This window comes from Pinus tabuliformis, chromosome 3_1 (genome assembly GCF_031772625.1).
Source record: "Pinus tabuliformis cultivar Carrire ecotype Pingquan chromosome 3_1, CPIR1, whole genome shotgun sequence".
NCBI classification, from domain to species: domain Eukaryota; kingdom Viridiplantae; phylum Streptophyta; class Pinopsida; order Pinales; family Pinaceae; genus Pinus; species Pinus tabuliformis.
In genome coordinates, this window is record NC_142301.1 from 1,274,006 (window position 1) to 1,298,343 (window position 24,338).

At 34.1% G+C, this 24,338-nt stretch overlaps 1 protein-coding gene across 1 annotated transcript; it reads left to right on the plus strand.

Annotated features, from left to right (window-relative positions):
* Positions 1 to 1,795: 1,795 nt before the first annotated feature.
* On the plus strand, positions 1,796 to 5,911 carry LOC149185474 ((R)-mandelonitrile beta-glucosyltransferase-like). Its single transcript, XM_089410694.1, has 2 exons — positions 1,796 to 2,715; positions 4,728 to 5,911. The coding sequence occupies exons 1-2, from the start codon at positions 2,172 to 2,174 to the stop codon at positions 5,690 to 5,692; spliced, it is 1,509 nt and encodes a 502-aa protein (XP_089266820.1). The 5' UTR covers positions 1,796 to 2,171; the 3' UTR covers positions 5,693 to 5,911.
* The last annotated feature ends 18,427 nt before the right edge of the window (positions 5,912 to 24,338 follow it).

Sequence of the window (24,338 nt, forward strand, 5' to 3'; positions counted from 1 at the left end):
TTGATTATGATATTTCTTTTCAAAAAGAAAAAACCATCTTTTTTCATTAAAATGAAAATTGTTAGCATAAACTATGCAAAAAAATAGATAACAGGCCACACAGGCCCACCAAAGAACCTAGTGGGAAGCACCAGAAAAGCTTAAAACAAAATCCACACAAGCTTACCAAAGAACCTAGTAGGAAGCACCACAAAAGCCTAAAACAATAGTCAGTCAATCTTAACAATGTAGATAAGAAAACCCGTGCAAAAATCTAAAAGAAAAAAAAGTGCAAGGCCCACAAACCTTGTGTTTAAAGTTTTATATTGTCATTTTAAATATTTTAAAATTCTTTCTAAAAGAATAAATAAAGTCAAACATCAATGAGTTTTATTTTTGTTGATTAATTTTTAACGATATAAAAGTAGAAAAATAATAATTTTTTAAATCAATTTATTTTAGAATATATATTTAATTTTTTCTTCTCAATTAAAATATAAATATTTTTACAAATTTTTATTCTTAAAAATAGGATAAAAATATATTTGTTAAAGAGTATATAACCCTTTTATAATTTAAATTAATATTTGCTTTAAATTAAACATATTTTATTCTTAAAAATAGGATAAAAATATATTAGTTAAAGAATATATAACCCTTTATAATTTAAATTAATATTTGCTTCAAATTAAGAATTTTAAATATTATGTTATGGCATTTTCTAGGAGCATAAATTTTAATTTAGCTAATATTTGTTTTAAATTAAGCATTTTAAATATCATGTTATGGCATTTTCTAGGGGGCATAAGTTTAATTTGGCTAATATTTGCTTTAAATTAAGCATTCTAAATATTATGTTATGGCATTTTCTACGGGCATAAGTTCAATTTAGTTTGAATGGTGAATTTTTGGACAGAATTTGGATAAATATTTTTCTAAAGATACGAATGGATTTTGGGTCGTGTTTAAATCTATTTTTGATAGTAGAAATTGATTCAAGACCATTAAAATTCCCTAAACACCCAACATCCAAAGGATTTTAAAAAAATTCTCCCAGATTTTCTAAATCATGCTGGAATTTATTAGGACCTCTTTATACTACGTATTATTTTATTTCCAGATACAAAAATAAATAGTCAATGTCAAATTAATATCAAATTAATTAACTGTGCAACATTCTTGTTCAATTCCCAATATATTTTGGGGAAATATATTAGGCATAATAAAAATGTAAACCCACCAAACTTATAAATAAAAAAGAAACTTACCAAAAAAAATAGTTTGCTACCCACCTGTATGCGATATTCTTGAATCCACAAGTTGCGGATCGTCCCAGTCATGCTTATTGTTTTATATGTTGCGTGTTAAGCAATAGCACCACATACTGCTAGCTATGGATTGGAAAAAAGTATTACCACGTTGTACAAATCAAATCTGGAGTCGTCAATATTAACGTGTGAAGGAGATTATCCTGCGTAAGATTGAGAAGCTGACAGTAAAAAGGAAAGTTTACTGGCAAGTTAAGTTACCATTGATGACAAATACCAAGTTGAAGTGCACAACAATCAAAATACCAAGTTGAAGTGCACAACAATCAAGTAACCTTACAAAACAAAACAAAAGATGGACCGCAATTGTTTGACACTGACATCACTGCTTAGGTCGATGACAATCAGATGTACTCAATAAGAACAATGATAGGTGCATAATTGGCACCTCAAATCCAGAGCAAGAGACAATAATAGGTGCATAATTGGCAGCTCAAATCCAGAGTAAGAAACAATGATAGGTGCATAATTGGCAGCTCAAATCCAGAGCAAGAGACAATAATAGGTGCATAATTGGCAGCTCAAATCCAGAGTAAGAAACAATGATAGGTGCATAATTGGCAGCTCAAATCCAGAGCAAGAAACTGTGGTGCTGGATTAAGGGAAGAGAAACGAATAAAGTTTGGCCATTTCCTGCACAGGGTCATGTCAACGCTATCGTGAATTTGGCCAAACAAAACCTTACTGACCAAATAAAACATGGACCGCAATTATCTGATACTGGCATCACTGCTTAGGTCGATGACAATGAGATGTACTCGATAAGAACAGTGGTAGGTGCATAATTCGCAGCTCAAATCCAGAGCAAGAAACTGTGGTGCTGGATTAAGGGACGAGAAACGAATAAAGTTGGGCAATATTGATATGAATATGACGAGTCAAGAGGGGAAACATGCTCTGCATGCAGTGATTGTGCCAGTTCCTGCACAGGGTCATGTTAATGCTCTCATGGAATTGGCGCAGCTGTTGGCTATTAGGGGAGTGTTTGTCACTTTCGTCAATACTGAGTGGATACATGAACGCATGGTGGAAGCTTCAAAGAAAGCTAAATCTCCTGTTCCCAAAGGCGATCTAGATTTGGAGCAGCAAGGAGGGAGAATTCGTTTTCTGTCTATTCCTGATGGTTTACCGCCTAACCATGGCCGCATCTCCAACACGACCGAGTTATTTATTTCGCTGCAAAAGTTAGGCCCAGCTTTGGAGGACCTCCTTACCGCTGCTCATGGCAAATCACCATCATTTCCACCCATCACATTCATCATCACAGACTGCCTCATGTCCTGCACGGAGCAAGTCGCGAGGAATATGAAATTACCCAGAGTTATCTTCTGGCCTCTATGTGCTGCTGCCTCCATTTCTCAATGCTACACCAATTTCCTTGCTTCTGAGGGATATATTCCAGTAAATGGTATGTCTTTCTCTTTGCAGTCTATATCGAATAGAGATTCTTTTGTGAACATTTTATCCGTTGAATTTAATTTGTGAAAATTATGAATTGGATAAAGAAAAAAGTATACTGGAGCAAAGTTGTAAAAAAATTCCCAAATATGCCATACATTTTCTTTTTTATTTCTCCATTTCCGTAAATTCAATTTAAACTGGGATAACTATAAATAATTTTAGGTATCCATTTATTTAGGTATTAATTCGAATTGTTTCTTCCGTTAAGTGCACAGCGTTGTTTTATTTTTCATTTTAATTATATATTTGAGAATTTTATTTTACAGAATTTATCCACGATCATGAAAGATTCATCGCAGGACGCGTTACGTTTTGTGAATTTAATTTTACAGAATTTAAGAGTGATCTTACAGTGATCTTACAAGTTGACAAGAAAAGTCCAATTGCTCGTTGATGCCACCCCAGACTACTATTGCTTGGAGGTGATTTGACACGGAGGGAAACGATAAACTTTAACCTGGAAATTTCTCCTCTAACACTACCCGTCTACCATTAAACCACCCACAAACCTTGGATTGTGTTCCACAAGGAGGGTGAGGGAAACATCTTGTATTAGCTAACTCTTTCTTTGTATCCTCGAGGAAGAAACCCCAAGTTTACCTAACTCTTACTATAAATAATTTATGAGGAGAAGGAGAATGCCAACCTTCACATGATGGATGTTAAAGAAGAAGAAACCCCAAGTTCCCAGGTGTTGGATTGCCTCCATTCCTAATATACACCACAGCCACACCTTGTACCTTGCAAAATAATGATTTCTCGATCATAATTTGAAACCAAATATCTTCCTCCTACTGCCAATTGAAAGTTGTTGCCTTAGTGTGAGAGCGTAGATTGATAGGCTCCCTTTGCTACCTAGTACACATTCCATTCACTCCTCTAGATATGCTCATAGTGCTTGCCAACCCCATTAACATAAACTCCGTGTAAGAATTAGCTTTTGACATCGTCGGACGATGGAGCATTATGCCAAATGGTGTTTGTTGCATGACTTATATTAAACACTTAAAGGGATGTGTGGCTATATTCAGCTAGCACGTGAGCTAGTAGGATGGTAGCATCCTACCTCCCCACCTTAACTTTTTTAATTTTTATCTTTATTATTGCTATTTTAATTTTTTATTAATTAATTTTAATTTAATTAATAAATATATTTTCTACATGTATTAATAAATATTTAACTAGATTCATTTAAAAACATGAAAAACAATTTTTCCATAATTTTTAAAAAATATTTATATTCCATGTTTTTTAAATCTCATAATTATTTACAACTTTATTTAAAAAATAGATATAAAATATAAAATACAATCTAAAATTATTAAATTTAAAATTAAAAAATTTGAGTGATGTGTCTATTTTGAAACATGATTTCTCTACCAAATATTTTTGATGGTAGTAACAAATAGAAAGCTACAGTTTATTTCAAAGGTAGTTATACCTACTACAGTTGAGGCTACAGTTTTAAAAAAATAATTATTATTAATTACTACTTTAAGCTTCTATTGTCTTATAAAAAAAATTATTATTATTAATTACTACTTTAATTTCCTATTGTTTTATAAAAATGAGGAGTTTTGGGTGACGTTAGATAAAAATTTCCCAGTTTTTTTCTATTAGCTTTATCCAGATTTAAAAAAACATAAATTTATTTATTTAATATTAAATATTTATTCAAATTAAAATTAAAATAAATTTATAAAAATATTGATTATTATTCTTATTTTTAATTTTTCATGTTTACAATAATTTTTTTGCATTTAGATATTTACGATGTATATCCAGCTAATCCGGGTCACTCCAATTTCAATGAAGTATTGGAGATTGACCATGAAAGATAAAGCAATCAGTTCATTTCTATTTTAATTTTCTTTGCAATGTCACTACACCGTAGAAACCTAAATGCTTTTCATTTGTTCTGCAAAGATAATGATTATACTTTCTTTGCGACTTGTTCAGTAAGGGAACCCAGAAATCAAGAAAAACGCATCACTTGCCTTCCGGGCAACATCCCACCATTGAAGCCAACCGACCTAATTTACCGGAAAGCAGACCACGATCCGTCGGGCATTCGTTTCAATATCTTTCGTTACGAATCACAGAAGCAAAGCAAAGGCGACTACGTATTAGTGAACACGTTCGAGGAACTGGAAGGGAGGGATGCAATAACAGCACTCTCTTTGAATGGTTGTCCTGCTTTGGCCATTGGACCTCTTTTTCTTCCCAATTTTTTACAGGGAAGGTATTCGTGCAGCAGTCTGTTGGAGGAGGAGGAGAGCTGCCTCACATGGCTCGATATGCAACAACCGCGATCAGTTATATACGTTTCCTTTGGGAGCTTGGCTGCGAAATCCCAGCAACAGCTAGAACAGCTAGCGCTAGGGCTAGAGGGCAGCGGACAACCTTTCTTGTGGGTTCTTTGGTTGAATATCGCAGAAGGCCAGGTTGCGATTTTACCCGACGGCTTTGAAGAACGAACAAAGGAGCGGGCACTGTTTGTGAGGTGGTCACCACAGTCAAAAGTACTTGCCCATGTCTCAGTGGGATTGTTCCTCACACACGGCGGATGGAACTCTACCTTGGAGGCAATGAGCATGGGAGTTCCCGTAGTGGGATTCCCATATGCTGCTGATCAGTTCCTTAACTGCAGATTCGCCAAGGAGGTATGGAAAATCGGCCTAGCTTTCCAGGATGTGGAGGTAGATAACCAGAAGGTGGTCATGAAAGAAGAGGTGGAGGATGTTATCAGGAGAATGATGACATCACCGGAAGGAAAGAAGATGAGAGACAACGTTCTCAGACTGAAGGAGTCGTCAACGAAGGCAGTCCTCCCCGGAGGATCTTCTTTCCTGAATTTAAACACTTTCGTAAAAGACATGATGACGATGAGTAAAGCAGTCCAATCCGAAAATGAAACCATGTGACTCGGTTTTCAGAATATGCCATAAAAATGCAAGGAGTTTTGAGATGATCACTATCAAAATTCTCACTAAATCTTTGGCTATCTCTCCCGTTTCCTAGATATAGATGAACATGAATGCGGAGGGCTTTAAAGGCTATCAGGTTTCACTCACCTCTGCGTTCACTGGGTAAATGCCTGTAATACTCTTCTTAACAAAAATAATTTTTTTGGCTTTCGAAAATATATATTTTTAAAATTTCTGGAATAGAACTTAAAAATACTCTTCTTAACGAAAGAATTTGTTTGGCTTTTGAAAATATATAGTTTTAATATGTGTGTAATAGAAATTAAAAATGCAATTTTTGGGTTGCATAGCAACTCATATATTTTTAATATTTCTGGAATAGAAATAAAAAATACTCTTAACGAAAAAATTTGTTTGGCTTTTGAAAATATATAGTTTTAATATTTCTGTAATAGAAATCAAAAATGCAATTTTTGGGTTGCATAGCAACTCATTTGATTTGTCAATACATATTACATGTTATATATCATTCACATTATTGTTATGATCAGCCTCATTGGTTTAAATAAATTCATTTTGTTTAGGGTAATTTTTTCAATTATGAAAATTTATTTTTATTTATAAGATTTTAATTTTAAATAGGGTTTTTATACATTAATATCATAGTTTTAAATAAGACTTTGTTGCAATACCACGAGTCAATATCATGATTTATCAATATTATATGTGCAAAAAATCTTAACTCATTCTATATAACAGTGGGTCATATTATATTTTTTTAATTAATCAATTCAATTAAAAAAACAAAAAAAGATAGTAACTACTTTTGATTTATGTATACTAATAAGAATATTCTAAAATATTTTGTATAGATTAAACCCATACCATCCACCTCATAATTAATAATTATTGACAACTAAATTAGAATTAATAGATTCAGATTTTGAAAGTCTTGTTTCAAAATAAAGACATCTATGAGCCTAATTAATGGAAAGAGATGTGTCATATCCATCACCTATAATGCTATCATATTATGCAAGAAAATAGTTGAGATGTTATCTTCTCATGCAAGTAGTTCATGGAAAATTTTATTATAAAAAGTTACAACAAAAGTTTAATCAACCTCCCCTTGTTGAATCATTATTGGGAAACTCTTAGGACCTCTCAAAATCTTGGATATGATGGTGAGAACCAATGCTTTTCTATTATTTGTTGGTGATGAAAAAATTAGAAAATGATCTTTTTCTAATATTTTAGGTAGTTATTACGGGGTTATTTAAGGTATGCTTCTTAGTAGTTTTGGTGAGGACATTCTATGACATCTTTAGGTGGAAGGAATTTACTCTAGTTGTGTAGTAATTCATTATTGTTTGTAAGAATGTTCATAAGTCAAATATAGCAATGACTTGTGACTTAGCAATTGTTGAGAACCATAATTCATAGTGAGGGCGCTTACACTCCTAGCCTTATCACAATGGGCCAAATATGTCCCTTGGAGTTGAACCCATTGGGCACACCTACCCTTTTAGCCTCATCACAATGGGCCGCACATGTCTCTCAGAATTGAACCCAACTAGATGGAAGAACACACCTAGCTCTCAACAACTCAAGTTGCTAAGACAAGAAAAAATAAAATGTTGTTATGTATTAAGTTCTTTTTATTAGACACTTAAAATAGATGGTCCAAAAAAGTTCATCTCAACATTATAATTTGAAATAACTACATCTAATCCTAGGATTTAAAGATGGAGCCAACATTGATGTATGAAAAGAGTTTGGGATCTTAAATTCACTTTGAGAATTTGTTTTGTTGGTTCTATATATGTTATTTCCTCTTTAATACTCTTCATTTGACATTGCAATTTCTCATATTTTTTTTACTTCGCATCTATCTCTTTAGAACTCTATGTACCATTAATTAATTTTTTATTTTTATTGTTATTTTGACCTAACAGTGATTTCATTATCATTGCCTTATTTTTTATAATCTAAAAAATGAAAATATTTTTGGGTCATTGTATGTCCACTATCTTCCAAAACTTAATTCCTTTGCTTCTTAAATTAATCATTCCCTCATCTACTTTGCCAATAAAAGTTAAACCCTTCTCCACTTCTTTCTTGGCCTTTACCTAATTTTTCAAAACCATTAATTTGATAGGGAACTTAAAAATTTGGCCATATCCATATATACATACACATATATAAATGAAATTTCACATAAAATTATAGAAAACAAAAGAAGTTAGTGATTCTATTCGGTGAGACTACAAGATGAATATAGCACTATGCAACACCTACAATACTAAGATTTTAAAATGAGACTTCAAGATAAGCATAGATTTATCTATAATGGATCTATGGATTTACTAGAAGAAGCCCGTCTTTGTCTTGGATCACAAGAAGTGATCTTACATTATACACATAAAGCACAAACATTAAAACCAAAAATATTTTTTCCATCATGCGAAAACATAACTGCTCCCACCCTACCTTCCCAAGTTTATTTTAAAATATTATTATTTTTAATTATAAAAATAATTAAAACACATCTAAATTATTGAAATTGTAATATCAACCTAAATATGAATTTTAATTATTTAAAATAGATTTTAATGTATTTAGTTCAATTATATATTCTATACCACTGTTTCCTACTAATCCATACCAAAACTTTTTGTAAAATTGATAGAAAAATATGACATAAAATGTTAAAATACAATTAGACACCTGTCCCGTCTCTTTCCTACCCAAAGAAACGACGAAGTTGTAAAATTCAGAATCCAACCCACAGCTGACAAAAGCGGCACGGTGACATGAAAGACCTGTGGAATAGCGGAGCTAAAGTTCAGAGGATTTTGCGGGGTAACAGGAAAATGGTCTGCTGTTAAAATAGTGAAGACTGCAAATAGTCTACGCTGGAAAGTAGATTGTAGCCGCAAGATGCAATGGTCCTTTATAGCCTCCCGGAAAGAAAGCTGGGCGCATGGGAATACATGGCTTATCTTATCCATGTGCTTCCATTCATCATTTCCTCTGTATTTAGCATAAAAGAGTAACTGCCTATATGAATAATGAGGGGTGATGCACTTACTTAATCTCACTATTATATGTAAGGGGTTTTAAGACAATATTTAAGACAATATTTGAGTCAATTGTCTTAACTTAAGATAAAAAGAAACATGTGTATTGTCTTAAATATTGTCTTTAAGGGGGTGTCTCAAAATATAATGTCTAAAAAATTTCTCTATAAAAATAATACAGAACACATATTATTATTGTCTCTATAAAGACAAGAATTACTGTCTATTAAGAGACAATTTCATTTGTCTCTCTAGAGACAATTTTATTTGTTTATGTAAAGACACTTTCATTTTTGTCTCTTTAAAGACAATTACATTTTTGTCTTTTTAGAGACAACAGTTGAGATTAAAAACATATTGTCTCTATAGAGACTATATGTCCATAATTCAAACTATTGTCTCTCTAGAGACAATATAAAAAAATATTTTAAAATAAATAAATAAAATCATTTTAAATGTTCTTTCAAGGTAGTTTCAACATTCAAAGTTCCCAAATAGTGATTTTAATTACCTTAAATCTCTGTTGTTTATGGATACCAACAAAATAAAAAATAAATAAATCCATTATTTTTAAAGCTAACAGCAAAGTAATTTTAAATCTAAATGAAAAAACAATTCTCGAAAGCAACATTGAAAATAATAAGGCAACACACTTATATTTTCTGAAAATGCATTCATGTCATTTGAACATGCAGGATCCTCAGTTGGAACTTCATTTTAAGACATATTATGAGGAAAAAAAAAAATGTTCTAGATTTCTCCATCCTACAAGAGGGTTTACTCTCTAACATATAAATTCAAAGCTTTAATCACATTAAATTCATATCCAGTTGTTAAACCACAATTTCAAGACCCTTGTATAATTGGAATTGGCTTCCTTGATAACAAAGAATTGTAATAATGTATATGCATTTGAATCTACAATTGATTGGAAATTTTGTCTTCATGAAGGTTTTACAAAAGATGGAAAATTGACACAGGTCCTGGCAACATGATATAGGCCAATTCTCAATCTATTGGTGACCTACAAAATTATCTTCTCCACTACTGGCTTTCACAATTCGAGTTGGCTCCATCTCCTGTTTGCAGCCCAAGAATTGTTGCAATTGGTATCCAAATTGGTGGTGATCTAGTTCCTGAGGAAGCTTCATATCCAATGAATCTAATTCAGGTAATGAACTATTATGATCAACTTCATAGCAAGCTGAAGTTGCAGAGAAGTCTCTATCACTAGCTTTTTTTTGGGTAGTTAATCGTTTCTTGGAGGCACACCAAACCACCCATCCTTCTTCCTATTAAGAATAAAATAATAAATTCATGTAAGGAAAGTTTTATACCATTGCTCAACCATTTCCAAGAGAGCTACTTACTGAAATAAAATAAAATAAAATAAATGTAGTGCGTACCTAAAATAGAAATGTGTGCACTCTTAGTATTTCTTCATTATCACTTGCCTTGCCTTGCCTGATTCCCCAGAGCACCTGCAAATGCAATAGTAGAGTCATTTTACTTTTTTTATAATAAAAACCCCTACCATCTTTATAATAATTAATAATTGAAATAAAATTAAAATTCTGCAAACTTATTAAACTCTCAATATAAAAATGGCTCAAAAACAAAATCAATATACTCTTTAATATAAACATAAATTTTAATGATGATACCATCTCTATTTTTGGTTGGTAGCACTGTTTGTTCCCATTCAAAGCCCAAAAATATCATGAATACTAGTGAAAATACAAGGTAAGTTTCAAACCCTTTTAAAATGAAAGTAAAACACCTATTTTTCTCTACAGTGGGATGGAAAGTCTTTGAAAACTCTTCTTAGAAGAGTGAACAGAATCTCTAACTAAAACTTGCAGAATCTCAATCAACATTAATACTCAACAAGCATATGGGATTTTCCCTAAATGAGGAGATAGGGGAGAGAGAAGTGAAGTCTTCCACCTAGCCAGACGTGAGATCAAGTGGTGATGGAACTAGAAAACATCAAACAGAGAAGAGGCAAGTTGGTTCAAAACATAATAAATGTCCTCCTTCCCAGTGAACTACTCAACTGGATGGTACTCTGGCTATTGCAGTAAATCACAAAGAGAACTCTCCCACAAATGCCATTACTTATTACAATAATGAGTTGGGAAGCATGAGAAAACGAGTTCAATGAAGAGAGGCTGAGCAGAATGAATCTTCATTCAAAAGGGTTGGTGGTTTGCATTCCCCTGGAGTGTTGGTAGTGCCGAGTATCACCAATCTGGTCTATTATGTTAAACACCATGGATTACAGCATTACCAAAGTTGGTAGCCTAGTTCACAAAGCCCCAAACATGAGGAAAACCAAGAGGATGTGAGGCAGACCACCCAAGTGTAGGGAACAAAAGAACAGAAAGGAGGAGGACCCTCTCCTCATAGGAAAAAGACAAGGGTGGCAACAAACATTGCTACCTCCTAACTGAACCAACATTCAGTAGTGAGAAGAGAGGTTGAAACCATGGATGATAGGGTCAAGATTACAAGAGGTAGAACCATAAATGTTGAGATAGATGTGGGGATTGGGAAACCCATTCCAAATACTAGCTTCTCTAGAACTAGGGAGTCTAAGTAAACCAACATTGTGGATCCTTATGTTAGCTTTTCGGTTACTCCCAAAGTGTTTACACCATGCTTAAGGGTGCTTCACATGATGTGGAGATAGTGTGTTAGCTACCCTTAGTTGAACTATGATGGGCATACACATTGGATACAGCTTCCTCATCGATTGCTACAGCTTGATATGATGGATATGTGGCACACTTTGTTAAGCAATTTGACATCTATATGGTTTGGTGATATTCTTCATGTAGCATGTTACCCACCAAAAGTGGGTAAACCATAAGTGAAACTTCTTCTCCTCATTTTGACAGCCAGACAGCCGGCAGCCCAATGATGGTCAGCACATAGCATTATGCCACAGTTTTCCACCCATTTCTCCAGTCAGATCTCTCTCCCATCTAGCATTCTTCTTGAATGAAGGTGGCTCATATTTTGGTAGGTACTCAACCATTCTAGCAATCATATATTTTCATAATAATGTTATGGGAATATTAATATGGATCACGAGGCAAACTGGATGACTGACCAATCTGGATTGTATCCTTGTTCCCACACTTCACTTGGGAGGTTAGTATTTGATTCCAGTCCAGTGAGACCTCCTCTGAGGCCTTATGGTTTAGGAAGGGCACTATTGGGGAGACATTGATTGATAGAGCATGTCCAAGGTAATCCATACTTACCACTTTCCATATTTTCCAATTATCCATCTCCCGTCATTGGAATTGTCCCCCTATATCCACATCCTTAAGTCAAGGACAGAAAACTTGGCCCCGGAGGTTGATGCAGCTAAAAGAATGATAAAAGCACATAAAGCCACAAGGAAAGAAAATGTAAAATGCAAAATATGGTTGGGGCAGATTTAGCACATGGACAAAGCCTAGCATGATCTCCACCCTTCTCATTAGCTATCACCTAGTGCCTCAAGCATTTAATGCTTCAATCTCAAACAAAGGAACTCTTGAATGTCCCAACCTCGATGAGTGAGAAACTTCTATATATTAAAGGAGTATTGAAAAGGCATAAAGCAAACTTGGGCTCCTAAGCTATGCACCAAATAAAGATAAATAATTAAAGGTGCACCAGGGGGTGGAAAAAGCAGGCCAAGAAAAGGGATAACTAATGTTAATTTCTAAGTACCATTTTCAATTTTTTGTTTCTTTGCAGCTCCCCAAAAAATATTTTACCCAGCAAATTAATTTTCTACAGTAAATAAATTCTGAAAACTACAAAACAAAAATACTCTAGTACTTTTAACTCAATAATTTTGCAGCAGAAATACTCTGAAAAAAATCAAGCAAACAACAAATATTTTACCCTCCAAATTTCTCTTCATTAACTTTTTCTCATAAAAAATTAAGGGCTTCCTTACCAAGGAGGATGGCCCTTTGAAATACACAAAAATACAGCGAATGAAACCTGGCAAAATCGACCCACAGAAATCAAGAAACTGATCTCTGCCCGCAACTTGTTGCCTGATTTCTCTATCTTAATGGATCATGTTATGTTTGAAAACACAGATAATGGTGCACCTCAAATCTTTGATCGTCGAGGCGCATTAAATACAAGATCTAAATGCGACTAAACTTGAAAGTGAATATATTCTTGGTTTTTTATTCGACTCTTTTATAATTCTTTGAATCTATTATACATTGGAATTCATTGTTTTAGGTTGGTAGTTCTAGTGGTTGGTTGGAGCTAAGGTTCGTTTTTCCATTCACCGTAGTTTAACTTCAAAGCCATATTTCACCGTAGTAATAATGATCTCTCAGCATCTGCTAAATCAAAATTACTAATATATGTAATTTGCCAGTTTTGGAAATATTTCAATAGTATTAGAATAGCCTGTTTAAATATAGTTTTTTTTAATTGTATATGTAATTTCAACAGCCTAAGTTATTAATAAATGGTATATCTAAATATATAATAAGTGAAACAACTACCATGACCTTGCCTATACTTCCATAAAATCGATTTTATGGAACACGTTTTCCTTTACTCCATCTCACATGTTACATACCTGTAACGAGGATCATAAGGGTAACATAATTTATACTCGAGTAAGGTGAAAAATAATTTATACTCAGGTTGTTGCTATCCCTCACCGAGATTTAAATTTCCAAAAGACATGTTCAACATACCCATGTATACGGGCTAGGCTATATGTTCCAGTTAGAGCCAAATACATATCCTTTGGAAATAGATATCTGCAGTAACAGTTGCTTAGCCAACACTGAACAGTTTTCAGAACATCACATTCACTCTTCTTACCTGAGAAGTAGTCCTTTACTCAACTGAAAAGAAAAAATGGTCAAATTCTTCAATGCAATCCTTCACTACTATACCTAATACATGAACATGCTTTTGGTTGTTTAATATGCCCCTCTATACAAACCTCTAAATAAACTAAATGAATTCATGAATGGTCAGAGAACTAGAATAAAAAGGTAAAACAGATATGATAAGCAAGATAGACTTATAGTATCTTCAATATAACATAAGTCGATGCCTATTTGAATTGCAAGGAATGTAATAATTTATTCCTACAACAAAATCACTATGGTACAGAGTATATTCACTACTCTTACCTGAGAAGATTACCCTTTCCATGTTAGACTTGTACATGTCCAGAACGACATCTCCATGTACAAATCACAAACCTCTTGATACACTAAAAATGAGTTCATGAATGGTTATAGAATGGTATAAAGAAGGAAAAACAGTTATGTTAAACAAGAGAGGCTTACAGTATCTTATTTATTTATATTATTTTGAATGCAATAAATAATTCTTATATTGCAGATAATACCCATGTGCTCATACTTGAAGCAGAAAATCTGCTTAACGAATCTTCTTGAAATACATGTTTAAAGCACCATATGCATCTTTACTCTCGATTCTCTTTAAGGTATCAAGAGCTCCAAAGACTTACCAAATGCAAACTAAATGCTGTCATTGTGTCAACACAAAAACAAAGGAAAGATTGTCAGCACAAAAACAAAGACTTTCAATACAAAATCCATTTAGTGTTAGATAAATAAAATGAATACCTCTGCTAAATGAAGCAATCTAGATGTGTGACCTATAAAGCTCTCTTATCTTAACCATATATGGATATTTCCATAAGGTCAACTTGTTATGGCTAAATACATGTGAGCAAATAAAATCCCTATGCTCATTCCTGAAGGAGGAAAATCTGCTTAACAGAGATGCGTGAGATACATGTTAAAATCACTAGTTGCATCTTTACTCTTTGTCCTCTTTAAGGTATCAGGAGCTCCAAAGACTTGCCAAAACCTAAGAGTCTCATCTCCTGCAGCCAATGCAACAGTGTACCCATTTGGACTCTGAAAATACAAAACAAAGGAAAGACTGTCAGCAAAAAGGCTAAGACTATCAGCACAAACCCATTTAGCGATAGATCAATAGAATGAATACCTCTACCTATTTGAATTGCAAGGAATGTAACAATTTATTCCTACAACAAAATCACTATGGTACAGAGTATATTTGCTACTCTTACCTGAGAAGATTACCCTTTCCATGTTAGACTTGTACATGTCTAGAACGACATCTCCATGTACAAATCACAAACCTCTTGATACACTAAAAATGAATTCATGAATGGTTAGGGAAATGGTATAAAGAAGGAAAAATAGTTATGTTAAATAATAGAGGGTTGCAATATCTTCTTTATTTATGATATTTTGAATGCAAGAAATTATTCTTATACCGCAGATAATACCCATGTGCTCATACTTGAAGTGGAAAATATGCTTAACGAATTTGCTTGAAATACATGTTTAAAGCACCAGCCACATCTTTACTCTTGGTCCTCTTTAAGGTATCAAGAGCTCCAAAGACTTACCAAATACAAAGGAAAGGTTGTCATTGTGTCAACACAAAAACAAAGGAAAGATTGTCAACACAAAAACAAAGACTTTCAACACAAAATCCATTTAGCGTTAGATCAATACAATGAATACCTATGCTAGATGCAGCACTCTAGACATGTGACCTATAAAGCTCTCTTATCTTAACCATATATGGATATTTACATAAGGTCAATTAGTTCTAGCTAAATCCATGTGAGCAGATAATACCCTTGTGCTCATTCCTGAAGGAGGAAAATCTGCTTAACAGATATGCGTGAGATACATGTTAAAAGCACCAGCCACATATTTACTCTTTGTCCTCTTTAAGGTATTAAGAGCTCCAAAGACTTGCCAAAAACTAAGAGTCTCATCTCCTGCAGCCAATGCAATAGTGTACCCATCTGGACTCTGAAAATACAAAACAAAGGAAAGACTGTCAGCAAAAAGGCTAAGACTGTCAGCACAAACCCATTTAGCGATAGATCAATAGAATGAATACCTCTACCTATTTGAATTGCAAGGAATGTAACAATTTATTCCTACAACAAAATCACTATGGTACAAAGTATATTCACTACTCTTACTTGAGAATATTACCCTTTCCATGTCAGACTTGTACATGTCCAGAACGGCATCTCCATGTACAAATCACAAACCTCTTGATACACTAAAAATGAATTCATGAATGGTTAGAGAAATGGTATAAAGAAGGAAAAACAGTTATGTTAAACAAGAGAGGCTTACAATATCTTCTTTATTTATAATATTTTGAATGTAAGAAATTATTCTTATACCGTAGATAATACCCATGTGCTCATACCTGAAGCGGAAAATCTTCTTAACGAATCTGCTTGAAATACATGTTTAAAGCACCATCTACATATTTACTCTTGGTCCTCTTTAAGGTATCAAGAGCTCCAAATACTTACCAAATACAAAGGAAAGGTTGTCATTGTGTCAACACAAAAACAAAGGAAAGACTGTCAGCACAAAAACAAAGACTTTCAACACAAAATCCATTTAGCGTTAGATCAATACAATGAATACCTCTGCCAGATGCAGCACTCTAGACATGTGACCTGTAAATCTCTCTTATCTTAACCATATATGGATATTTCCATAAGGTCAGCTGGTTCTAGCTAAATCAATGTGAGCAGATAATACCCCTGTGCTCATTCCTGAAGGAGGACAATCTGCTTAATGGATATGTGTGAGATACATGTTAAAAGCACCAGTCGCATCTTTACTCTTTGTCCTCTTTAAGGTATCAGGAGCTCCAAAGACTTGCCAAAACCTAAGAGTCTCATCTCTTGCAGCCAATGCAACAGTGTACCCATCTGGACTCTAAAAATACAAAACAAAAGAAAGATTGTCAGCAAAAAGGCTAAGACTGTCAGCACAAACCCATTTAGCGATAGATCAATAGAATGAATACCTCTGCCTATTTGAATTGCAAGGAATGTAACAATTTATTCCTACAACAAAATCACTATGGTATAGAGTATATTCGCTACTCTTACCTGAGAAGATTACCCTTTCCATGTCAGACTTGTACATGTCTAGAACGACATCTCCATGTACAAATCACAAACCTCTTGATACACTAAAAATGAATTCATGAATGGTTAGAGAAATGGTATAAAGAAGGAAAAACAATTATGTTAAACAAGAGAGGCTTACAGTATCTTCTTTATTTATAATATTTTGAATGCAAGAAATTATTCTTATACTGTAGATAATACCCATGTGCTCATACCTGAAGCGGAAAATTTGCTTAATGAATTTGCTTGAAATACATGTTTAAAGCACCAGTTGATATGTAGTATGCTTTCCAACCAGAATGAAATAAAATTACTAGAAAGTACTGAATATCTATGTCCTCTTACATACTTAAACCAATTCCCCAAAATATTCAGACGAAGATAGGTTGTCTAAATTCGTCCCTAGTGCATACAAAAGGCTAGGAAATCTTGACTAGACTTTACTTGAAGCATACGATTTTTGGATGTCTAGAACAGTATGTTGAAATTTCACTACATGGAAAACAGACCCGCAAACTTAAGGAACTCTCAAAACTACTTCTGTGTGCTAGATCTGAAATCTCAAATGCTAACCGAAAACTGAAAACAAAACAAAACAATTTACATCATTCCAAAAATCATCTCTATTTGTGTTTATCAGCTTTGGAAAGGAAAAACAGTGCACACACTCTCTGGTAAACTAAATGGATAACAAAAACAGCAGGGACACCTTAACTAGTGCATCCTAATAAAACCTTAATTCTACTCTAGGGAAGTGTACCCAGGCTACATGCACCAGATGCTTATAATATATCACCTCACCTGTGGAATAGTATGCCCTAGCTAAGCCTGATCCACATGGAATTCTAATTTTAGAACTCTGGTAAACTAAATGAATAACAAAAGTAGCAAGGACACCTTAACTAGTGCATCCTAATCAAACTGTCATTCTACTCTAGGGAAGTGTACACAGGCTACATCAGCAGATGCTTATAATAGATCACCTCACCTATGGAATAGTGTGCCCTAGCTAAGTCTAATCCACATGGCATTCTAATTTTTGAACTGAATTGGACAGAAAAAACACATCTAAGGCTGGCACATGCATTTTTCAGCAGATTTGCAGCAACCTCAGCTCAACCATATATTAGCAGCCAAGCTGGACACTAAATTGGTGTCTGATCCCCCCTTGTTTGTGAGACAAGGGATCTCATCCACACAGCAATTTGACTGCTAAAGTCTACCAGACATGTTAGAGAACCCATCTACTTTTTGTACACTAACAAATAAACCAAATCTAAATCTGAATCTACTGAAAGCTTCAAAATATGTATCATAAAAGTAGCCTAGGGTTTATTGTCCATTATCTGAAACTTCTTCAGAATCTCAATTGCTTACTTACCCCTATTCGAGGACCAGCTCACCTCAACTTAGCCAAACCTCCAAGACCAAGAAATAACGCATGAAGTTGATGTCCTTCATGTCAAATTCACTTGCCAATTTCTTCTTGCACCATGGGATAGAGTTTTTTAAACTAACTGTTAGGACCAAGTCATCTACATACAACACAAATATAGGCATATAAAATTTATCATAATCAAACAAATGATACAAGTTAGAACCTGCAATGGTCTTAGTGATGGCCATAATCTGTAGGTACTCATCAATCCATGAGTACCAAGCACATGGAGGCTACTTTAGCCCAGAAAGGGCCTTCTTCAACTTGCGCACATGGGTATCCCATCCTAACAAAGATATTATATCTGAACCCAAGCTAAAACAAAAGCATGAATCACTCTTCCTGCAACCTGCATCTGTGGCCCAGTCAAAATCAACTAAAGCATGCAGCAGCTCAAAGCATTGTTCCAGTGTGCCCTTTAAGTACCTCGCATACCTCAGACCATGGAGCAGATTTGTCGCAACCTCAGCTAAACCATATATTATCAACCAAGCTGGACACTACATTGGTGTCTAAGCCCCCTTATTTGTGAGACAAGGGATCTCATCCACACAGTAATTTGACTGCTAAAGTCTACCAGACATGTTAGGGAACCTATATACTTTTTGTACACTGACGAATCAACCAAATCTAAATCTGAATCTATTGATAACTTCAAAATATGTATCATAAAAGTAGCCTACGGTTTATTTTCCATTATCCAAAACTTCTTCAGAATCTCAACTGGTTACTTACCCCTGTTCAAGGACAAGTTCACCTCAACTCAGCCAAACCTCCAAGACTAAGAAATAATGCATGAGGTTGATGTCCTTCATGTCAACTTCACTTACCAGTTTCTTCTTGCAACATGGGATAGAGTTTTTTAAACTAACTGTTAGGACCAGTTCATCTACATACGACACAAATATAAGCATATCAAATTGATCATAATCAAACGAATAATACAAGTTAGGACCTACAACAATCTTAGTGATTCCCATAATCTGTAACTAAGTACTCATAAAAAAAAAGTATCTTCAAAATTTGTTTTATTGCACACAAAATTAGTTTATGTTTGGACCCTAACAACCTAGTACACTCCTTAGAAGCTAGAGCGATGCACGTTCAAGTTATTAAAATTTAACACATATCAATCCTTTTTGTCCTCTTTTTGGGAGGCACCACATTAATTGTGGATGTGGAATGTTCATCACATTGAACACCCTCCTCATTATTTATGTCTTCCATTTGCTAAAATTCAACAATGGTTTCCTGCCAAGGTTTAGGAATGACAAATGAATGATTTTGTGCAACAAACAAATCATCATGTGCTTGTATCTCCTCCCCATGCTCACTCCCAGAAGTTTCACCTGATTCCTGTACACAACACACTTTAACTTGTTAGAATAACATTATACCTCCAATTGAGTTATTACATTATTCATAAAATATTATAAACAAGTAACCTCAGATCCATAACTAGAAATTAAATTTTCCCCTCGATTTATCATGTGTTGGTGAAGACTTTAGGAACCATGTAATAAATCATATTTTAAGTCTTCCTCTGAAGCTTCCTTTTGAAACTGGTGAACCTACATTAACAAAGATAATCATATTTATAAGGTAAAATAACTAATAAGATACAATTAACTCAATGTGACCATGGTTACTTTTCCTAAAATAGAAAATATAATAGATGGAAATATCACTTACCATGCCACCACGAATACTATTATATCCACCATAGCCTAATTTGTGAGATCCAATTTGACACCCTAGCTTGGATTGCTTTTCTTGTATCTCGAAGCCGTCTCTTAGCTCCTCCTTGTGCAGATGGCGTATAGTTTGGATTTTTGAGAAATTTCCTCTTAAACTTGGCATCTTTCATAAGTTCATCACATGTCACTTGGTCTATGATCCAAGCTGAACATGGATACATTGAGTTTTTAGGCAACTTTGACCTTAAATTGGACCTCTTTGAGTGCATGTACTTACTTGCAATCTCTAAAATAAGTTCCTTATCAAATCCAGGATTACCAAATGCTATTACTACATCTTTAAATAGTTCCTCTTTTTTGGCATTGGCTTATTTCCTCTAATCCATTTGGACGGTATTCCAAATAATTGTTCTACACAACGAAAAATAAAGTGATAAACTTTCAACCCCATTTCATCCTTCAAGACATTTCCTTCTGAAGTGAGCAAGATTGTAACTTCTTGCATTCCTTTTGTGGTCACCGATGATATTGTTGTAGTCTTGGGGATTGAGGAAGATGCCCTTATAGGTACATTAGGCACTTTGTCACTTACTTCCTGCATTTACAATGAAATTGTGGAACTATTAAGAACCCAACCAAAATATGAAACTATTTTTCATTTCTAAAATAATTATCCTAAACATAACAAATGAAATTATAAAAAAATAAAATAATTTTACCTATTGATCTCTTGCAGGAGCTACACTCTCCAACAATGACATTTCCCATAACTGAATTTGTTCAATTATTTCTTGTCCAATTTGAACATTTGTAGGAATATCTGGTAGGAGCCTTAACATTCTTATTTGTGAGTCTATAAGACTCCTCAAAGAAACTTGTTCCGGTCCTGGTGGGAGAATGCTAACTGGACCCACATTTGATGTAAAGGGAATGTTATGGGGTTCTGGTCTAGGTGTAGATGGCATAACATGACCCTCTATACCAACAGATTGTATACTTGTTGGAGTCACCCTAGAAACATCTTGCAAGGCACAAATATAAATAATAAGATGGAATAATAGATGAATAATGTTGAAATATGTAACTAGGTTCGGCCTTCATAATGACATATGTAATCACAATTCTACGTAATTTATGTAAAAAAAGGAAAAAGAATATTAATTTTGTTATGCTTGAGGCATGGCTTTCATGAACACATGAAGAAGCAAGTCCCATTATAGAATGACAATATCTTGGAAGACTCATTAAAAGAAGGTCATGAAGATGGCAAATGATCAATGAAATGTATAGTACCATTGCAAAGAATCATGGCAACCAAAATAATAAGCACTACAGATAGGTGTCCATGAGGTATGTATAATAATTTTCTTTTAAAGGGTCCATTATAATATGTATTAGGGTTGATTTTATGGGTTTATATTTTAAGAAATACCCTAATATTTAGAAACCTTAATCTCAAGGTATTTGTTCCCTATGATTTGATTTCTATGGCATGGGATAAACTCTAGAATGACATAAAGGAAAAAGAGTATGATCTAAGGTTTGAATTTAAGAAACCCTAAAATGCCCTCTTGATTACATAAATACCCTAGAAAAGTAACTTGACATTATGTTTTGGAATAATATTGTTACGTCCCTATGCTACTAGTGTACCCCTTATTGTTATTAGTACAACCCCCTTATTATTATTTTGTGCCCATGTAGTCCCCATATTGTTATTATTGTGCCCCATAGAATCCCACTATTGTTATTATTGTGCCCTTAGATTATTATTGTTATGTCAACTCTTATTATATTATGACCCCTTAGACTCCTATATATAGAAAGGAGGTCTTGTCATTTGTATCATCTAAGAATTGTTCATTTGTGTAATGTAAAGGAGGTTGCCTCCTCAAAGAGGCTTATTTCTAAGGTGTTCATCTATATTTTATATCTTTTTGTGAGCTGGTTTCATAACATTTGGTATCAGAGTTGTGGATTCTAGGGTTTCACTATTCCAAATAGGACATCGTGGCATTTTCGCTATAAATTTTTTCTGCGACGTTTCAAAAATGGAAAAAAAAAACCATTTGAGACAAAGTCGTGTTGAACCTCAGGTATGAATTTCAGAGCTTGTCTCGCTATATTTTTGGAGATATGATCTGAGGAAGTTAGGGTTTTTGCAAGCTCCAGAATTTAAGCTAAAAAAGGTCATCGTGGGATTTTCGCTATAACTCTTTCTCTACGAAGTTTCAGAAGCTAAAACAAAAACCCATTTGAGAAGAAATCGGTCTAAACCTCAGCTTCAAATTTCAGATCCTGTCTCACTATATTTTCGGAGATATAGTCTGAGGAAGTTAGAGTTTTTGCAGACCCCCGAATTACATTCCAAACAGGCCACCGAAGGAAAATCGTCATAGCTGTCTCGCTAAGCATCAGATTGAAATTTTGTAAGAATTTACAGAAAGAGGAATTCCTGTAGTTTTCTGTATATCAGTTTCAGATACTAAGGTCAAAACAGTGTTACATGGCATGTTGTACAAGTTTGCTCTATTGAACTAGTCTATAATCAGGTCACCGTGGGATATTTGGCATAACTCTTTCTTGGATAATCAAATTCTAATCAGACTTGTCGGGTTAGAAAGAGAACTAAAAGAGCTACAGCAGGAAGAAATTTCAGAACTTGCAGATCTGAAATTACAAAGTTACAGTTGTTTCAAGATCGAGCTCCTAAAATCAAGAAAAATTAGGATGAGGAAGTTTTATGGCAAGGATCTGGTAAATTGGATACTACAAATGGAGAAATATTTTAATCTACATGGTGGACCACTGTTACAAAAGGTATGTATTGCATCTTCATATTTAGAGCAAGATCAATTTTTATGGTATAAAGGGCTTTGTTCTTGTAAACCATTTGTTACATGGTCAATTTTCACAGACGAAATTATAGCACATTATGAGAATACAAAGAGCAACACCTTCTTTAGAGAAACACCACAACAATTGGAAGAAAAAAGAGAAAAAGGGCTTTGTTACAAGGTGGAAAGAAAACTTATGGTAACAAGGAAGTCTACCCCTCACAACTATAAAGATGGAAGTGTTGTTTCTCCTAGCCTTCCACAACCTACAAGGGTTACACCACAACAATTAGAAGAAAAAAGAGAAAAGGGCTTTGTTACAATTGTGATAAAAAAATGCACTAAAGATCATAAGTGTGCTGAGAAGAAATTATTTTACATAGAATATGAAGAGGAGGAAGAAAAGGATCAAGAAATATCAAAAGAAGAGGATATACACCAGGACCCAACCCCAGAGAAATAAGAAATGAATCCGACCATAGCTTGTAAAGCATTGGCAAGAATTACCACTCCTCAAACTCTCAAGATAGAAGGACATATCAAGGAGAAAAAGGTTCAAGAAGTGAAAGATCACATCAAGAAAGAAGAAATGAATCCAACCATATCTTGTAATGCATTGGTCGGAATTACCACTCCTCAAGCTATCAAGATAGAAGGACATATCAAGAAGAAAAATGTTCAAGAAGTGAAAGATCACATCAAGCATCAAGAAATGAATCTGACCATATCTTGTGAAGGATTGGAAGAAATTACCACTCCTCAAACTCTCAAGATAGAAGGACATGTCAAGAAGAAAAAGATTCAAGTAGTGAAAGATCACTTTAGAGAGAGATTCTTCGGCGAAAATCACATGGAAAATCATTTGTCCATGTTCAGGCTTTTGTGACAAATGATTTTCCATGTGATTTTCGCCGAAGAATCTCTCTCTAAAATGATATGGATCACAAAAGCCTGAACTCTATTAGTGAAAGATCACATCGAGCATGAACAACAAGATCTCCAACTTTTAAAGGATAACACCACTTTGGTGTAGAATCGAATGAAACAACAAGCAGATCAACATCGCAGTGAAATAAGTTTTGATGTAGGCAATTGGATATTTTTACAACTACATCTCAAGCAAGCAATTTATGAGAAGGAAATGTTGGCAATATTACATGCACTTAAGAAATGGTGACCTTACCTAATGGGAAGACACTTCAAGGTAAAAATGGACCATGATAGTCTTAAATAATTTTTAGAACAAATATTATCTTTAGAAGAACAAAAAAAAAAATGGGTCACAAATATGTTGGGTTGTGACTTTGAAATCATCTACAAAAAAGGGAAGCAAAATGTTGTTGCAGATGCACTCTCATGAAAGGATGAGGATGTGGAAACATTGTTTTGTGCTATTTCTATTATCCAACCAGATTGGATACACGAAGTGAGGGATGAATGGAAAGAGGATGAAGAAGTGTGGCCACTCATTCAAAAGTTTCAGAAGATCCCAGTTCAAACAATATTACCAGAACTTTACAAGGAAGGAAAAACCATATTGGAACCTGGAGCATTCACATAAACAAGAACTCGACATATAAGAAATCGAT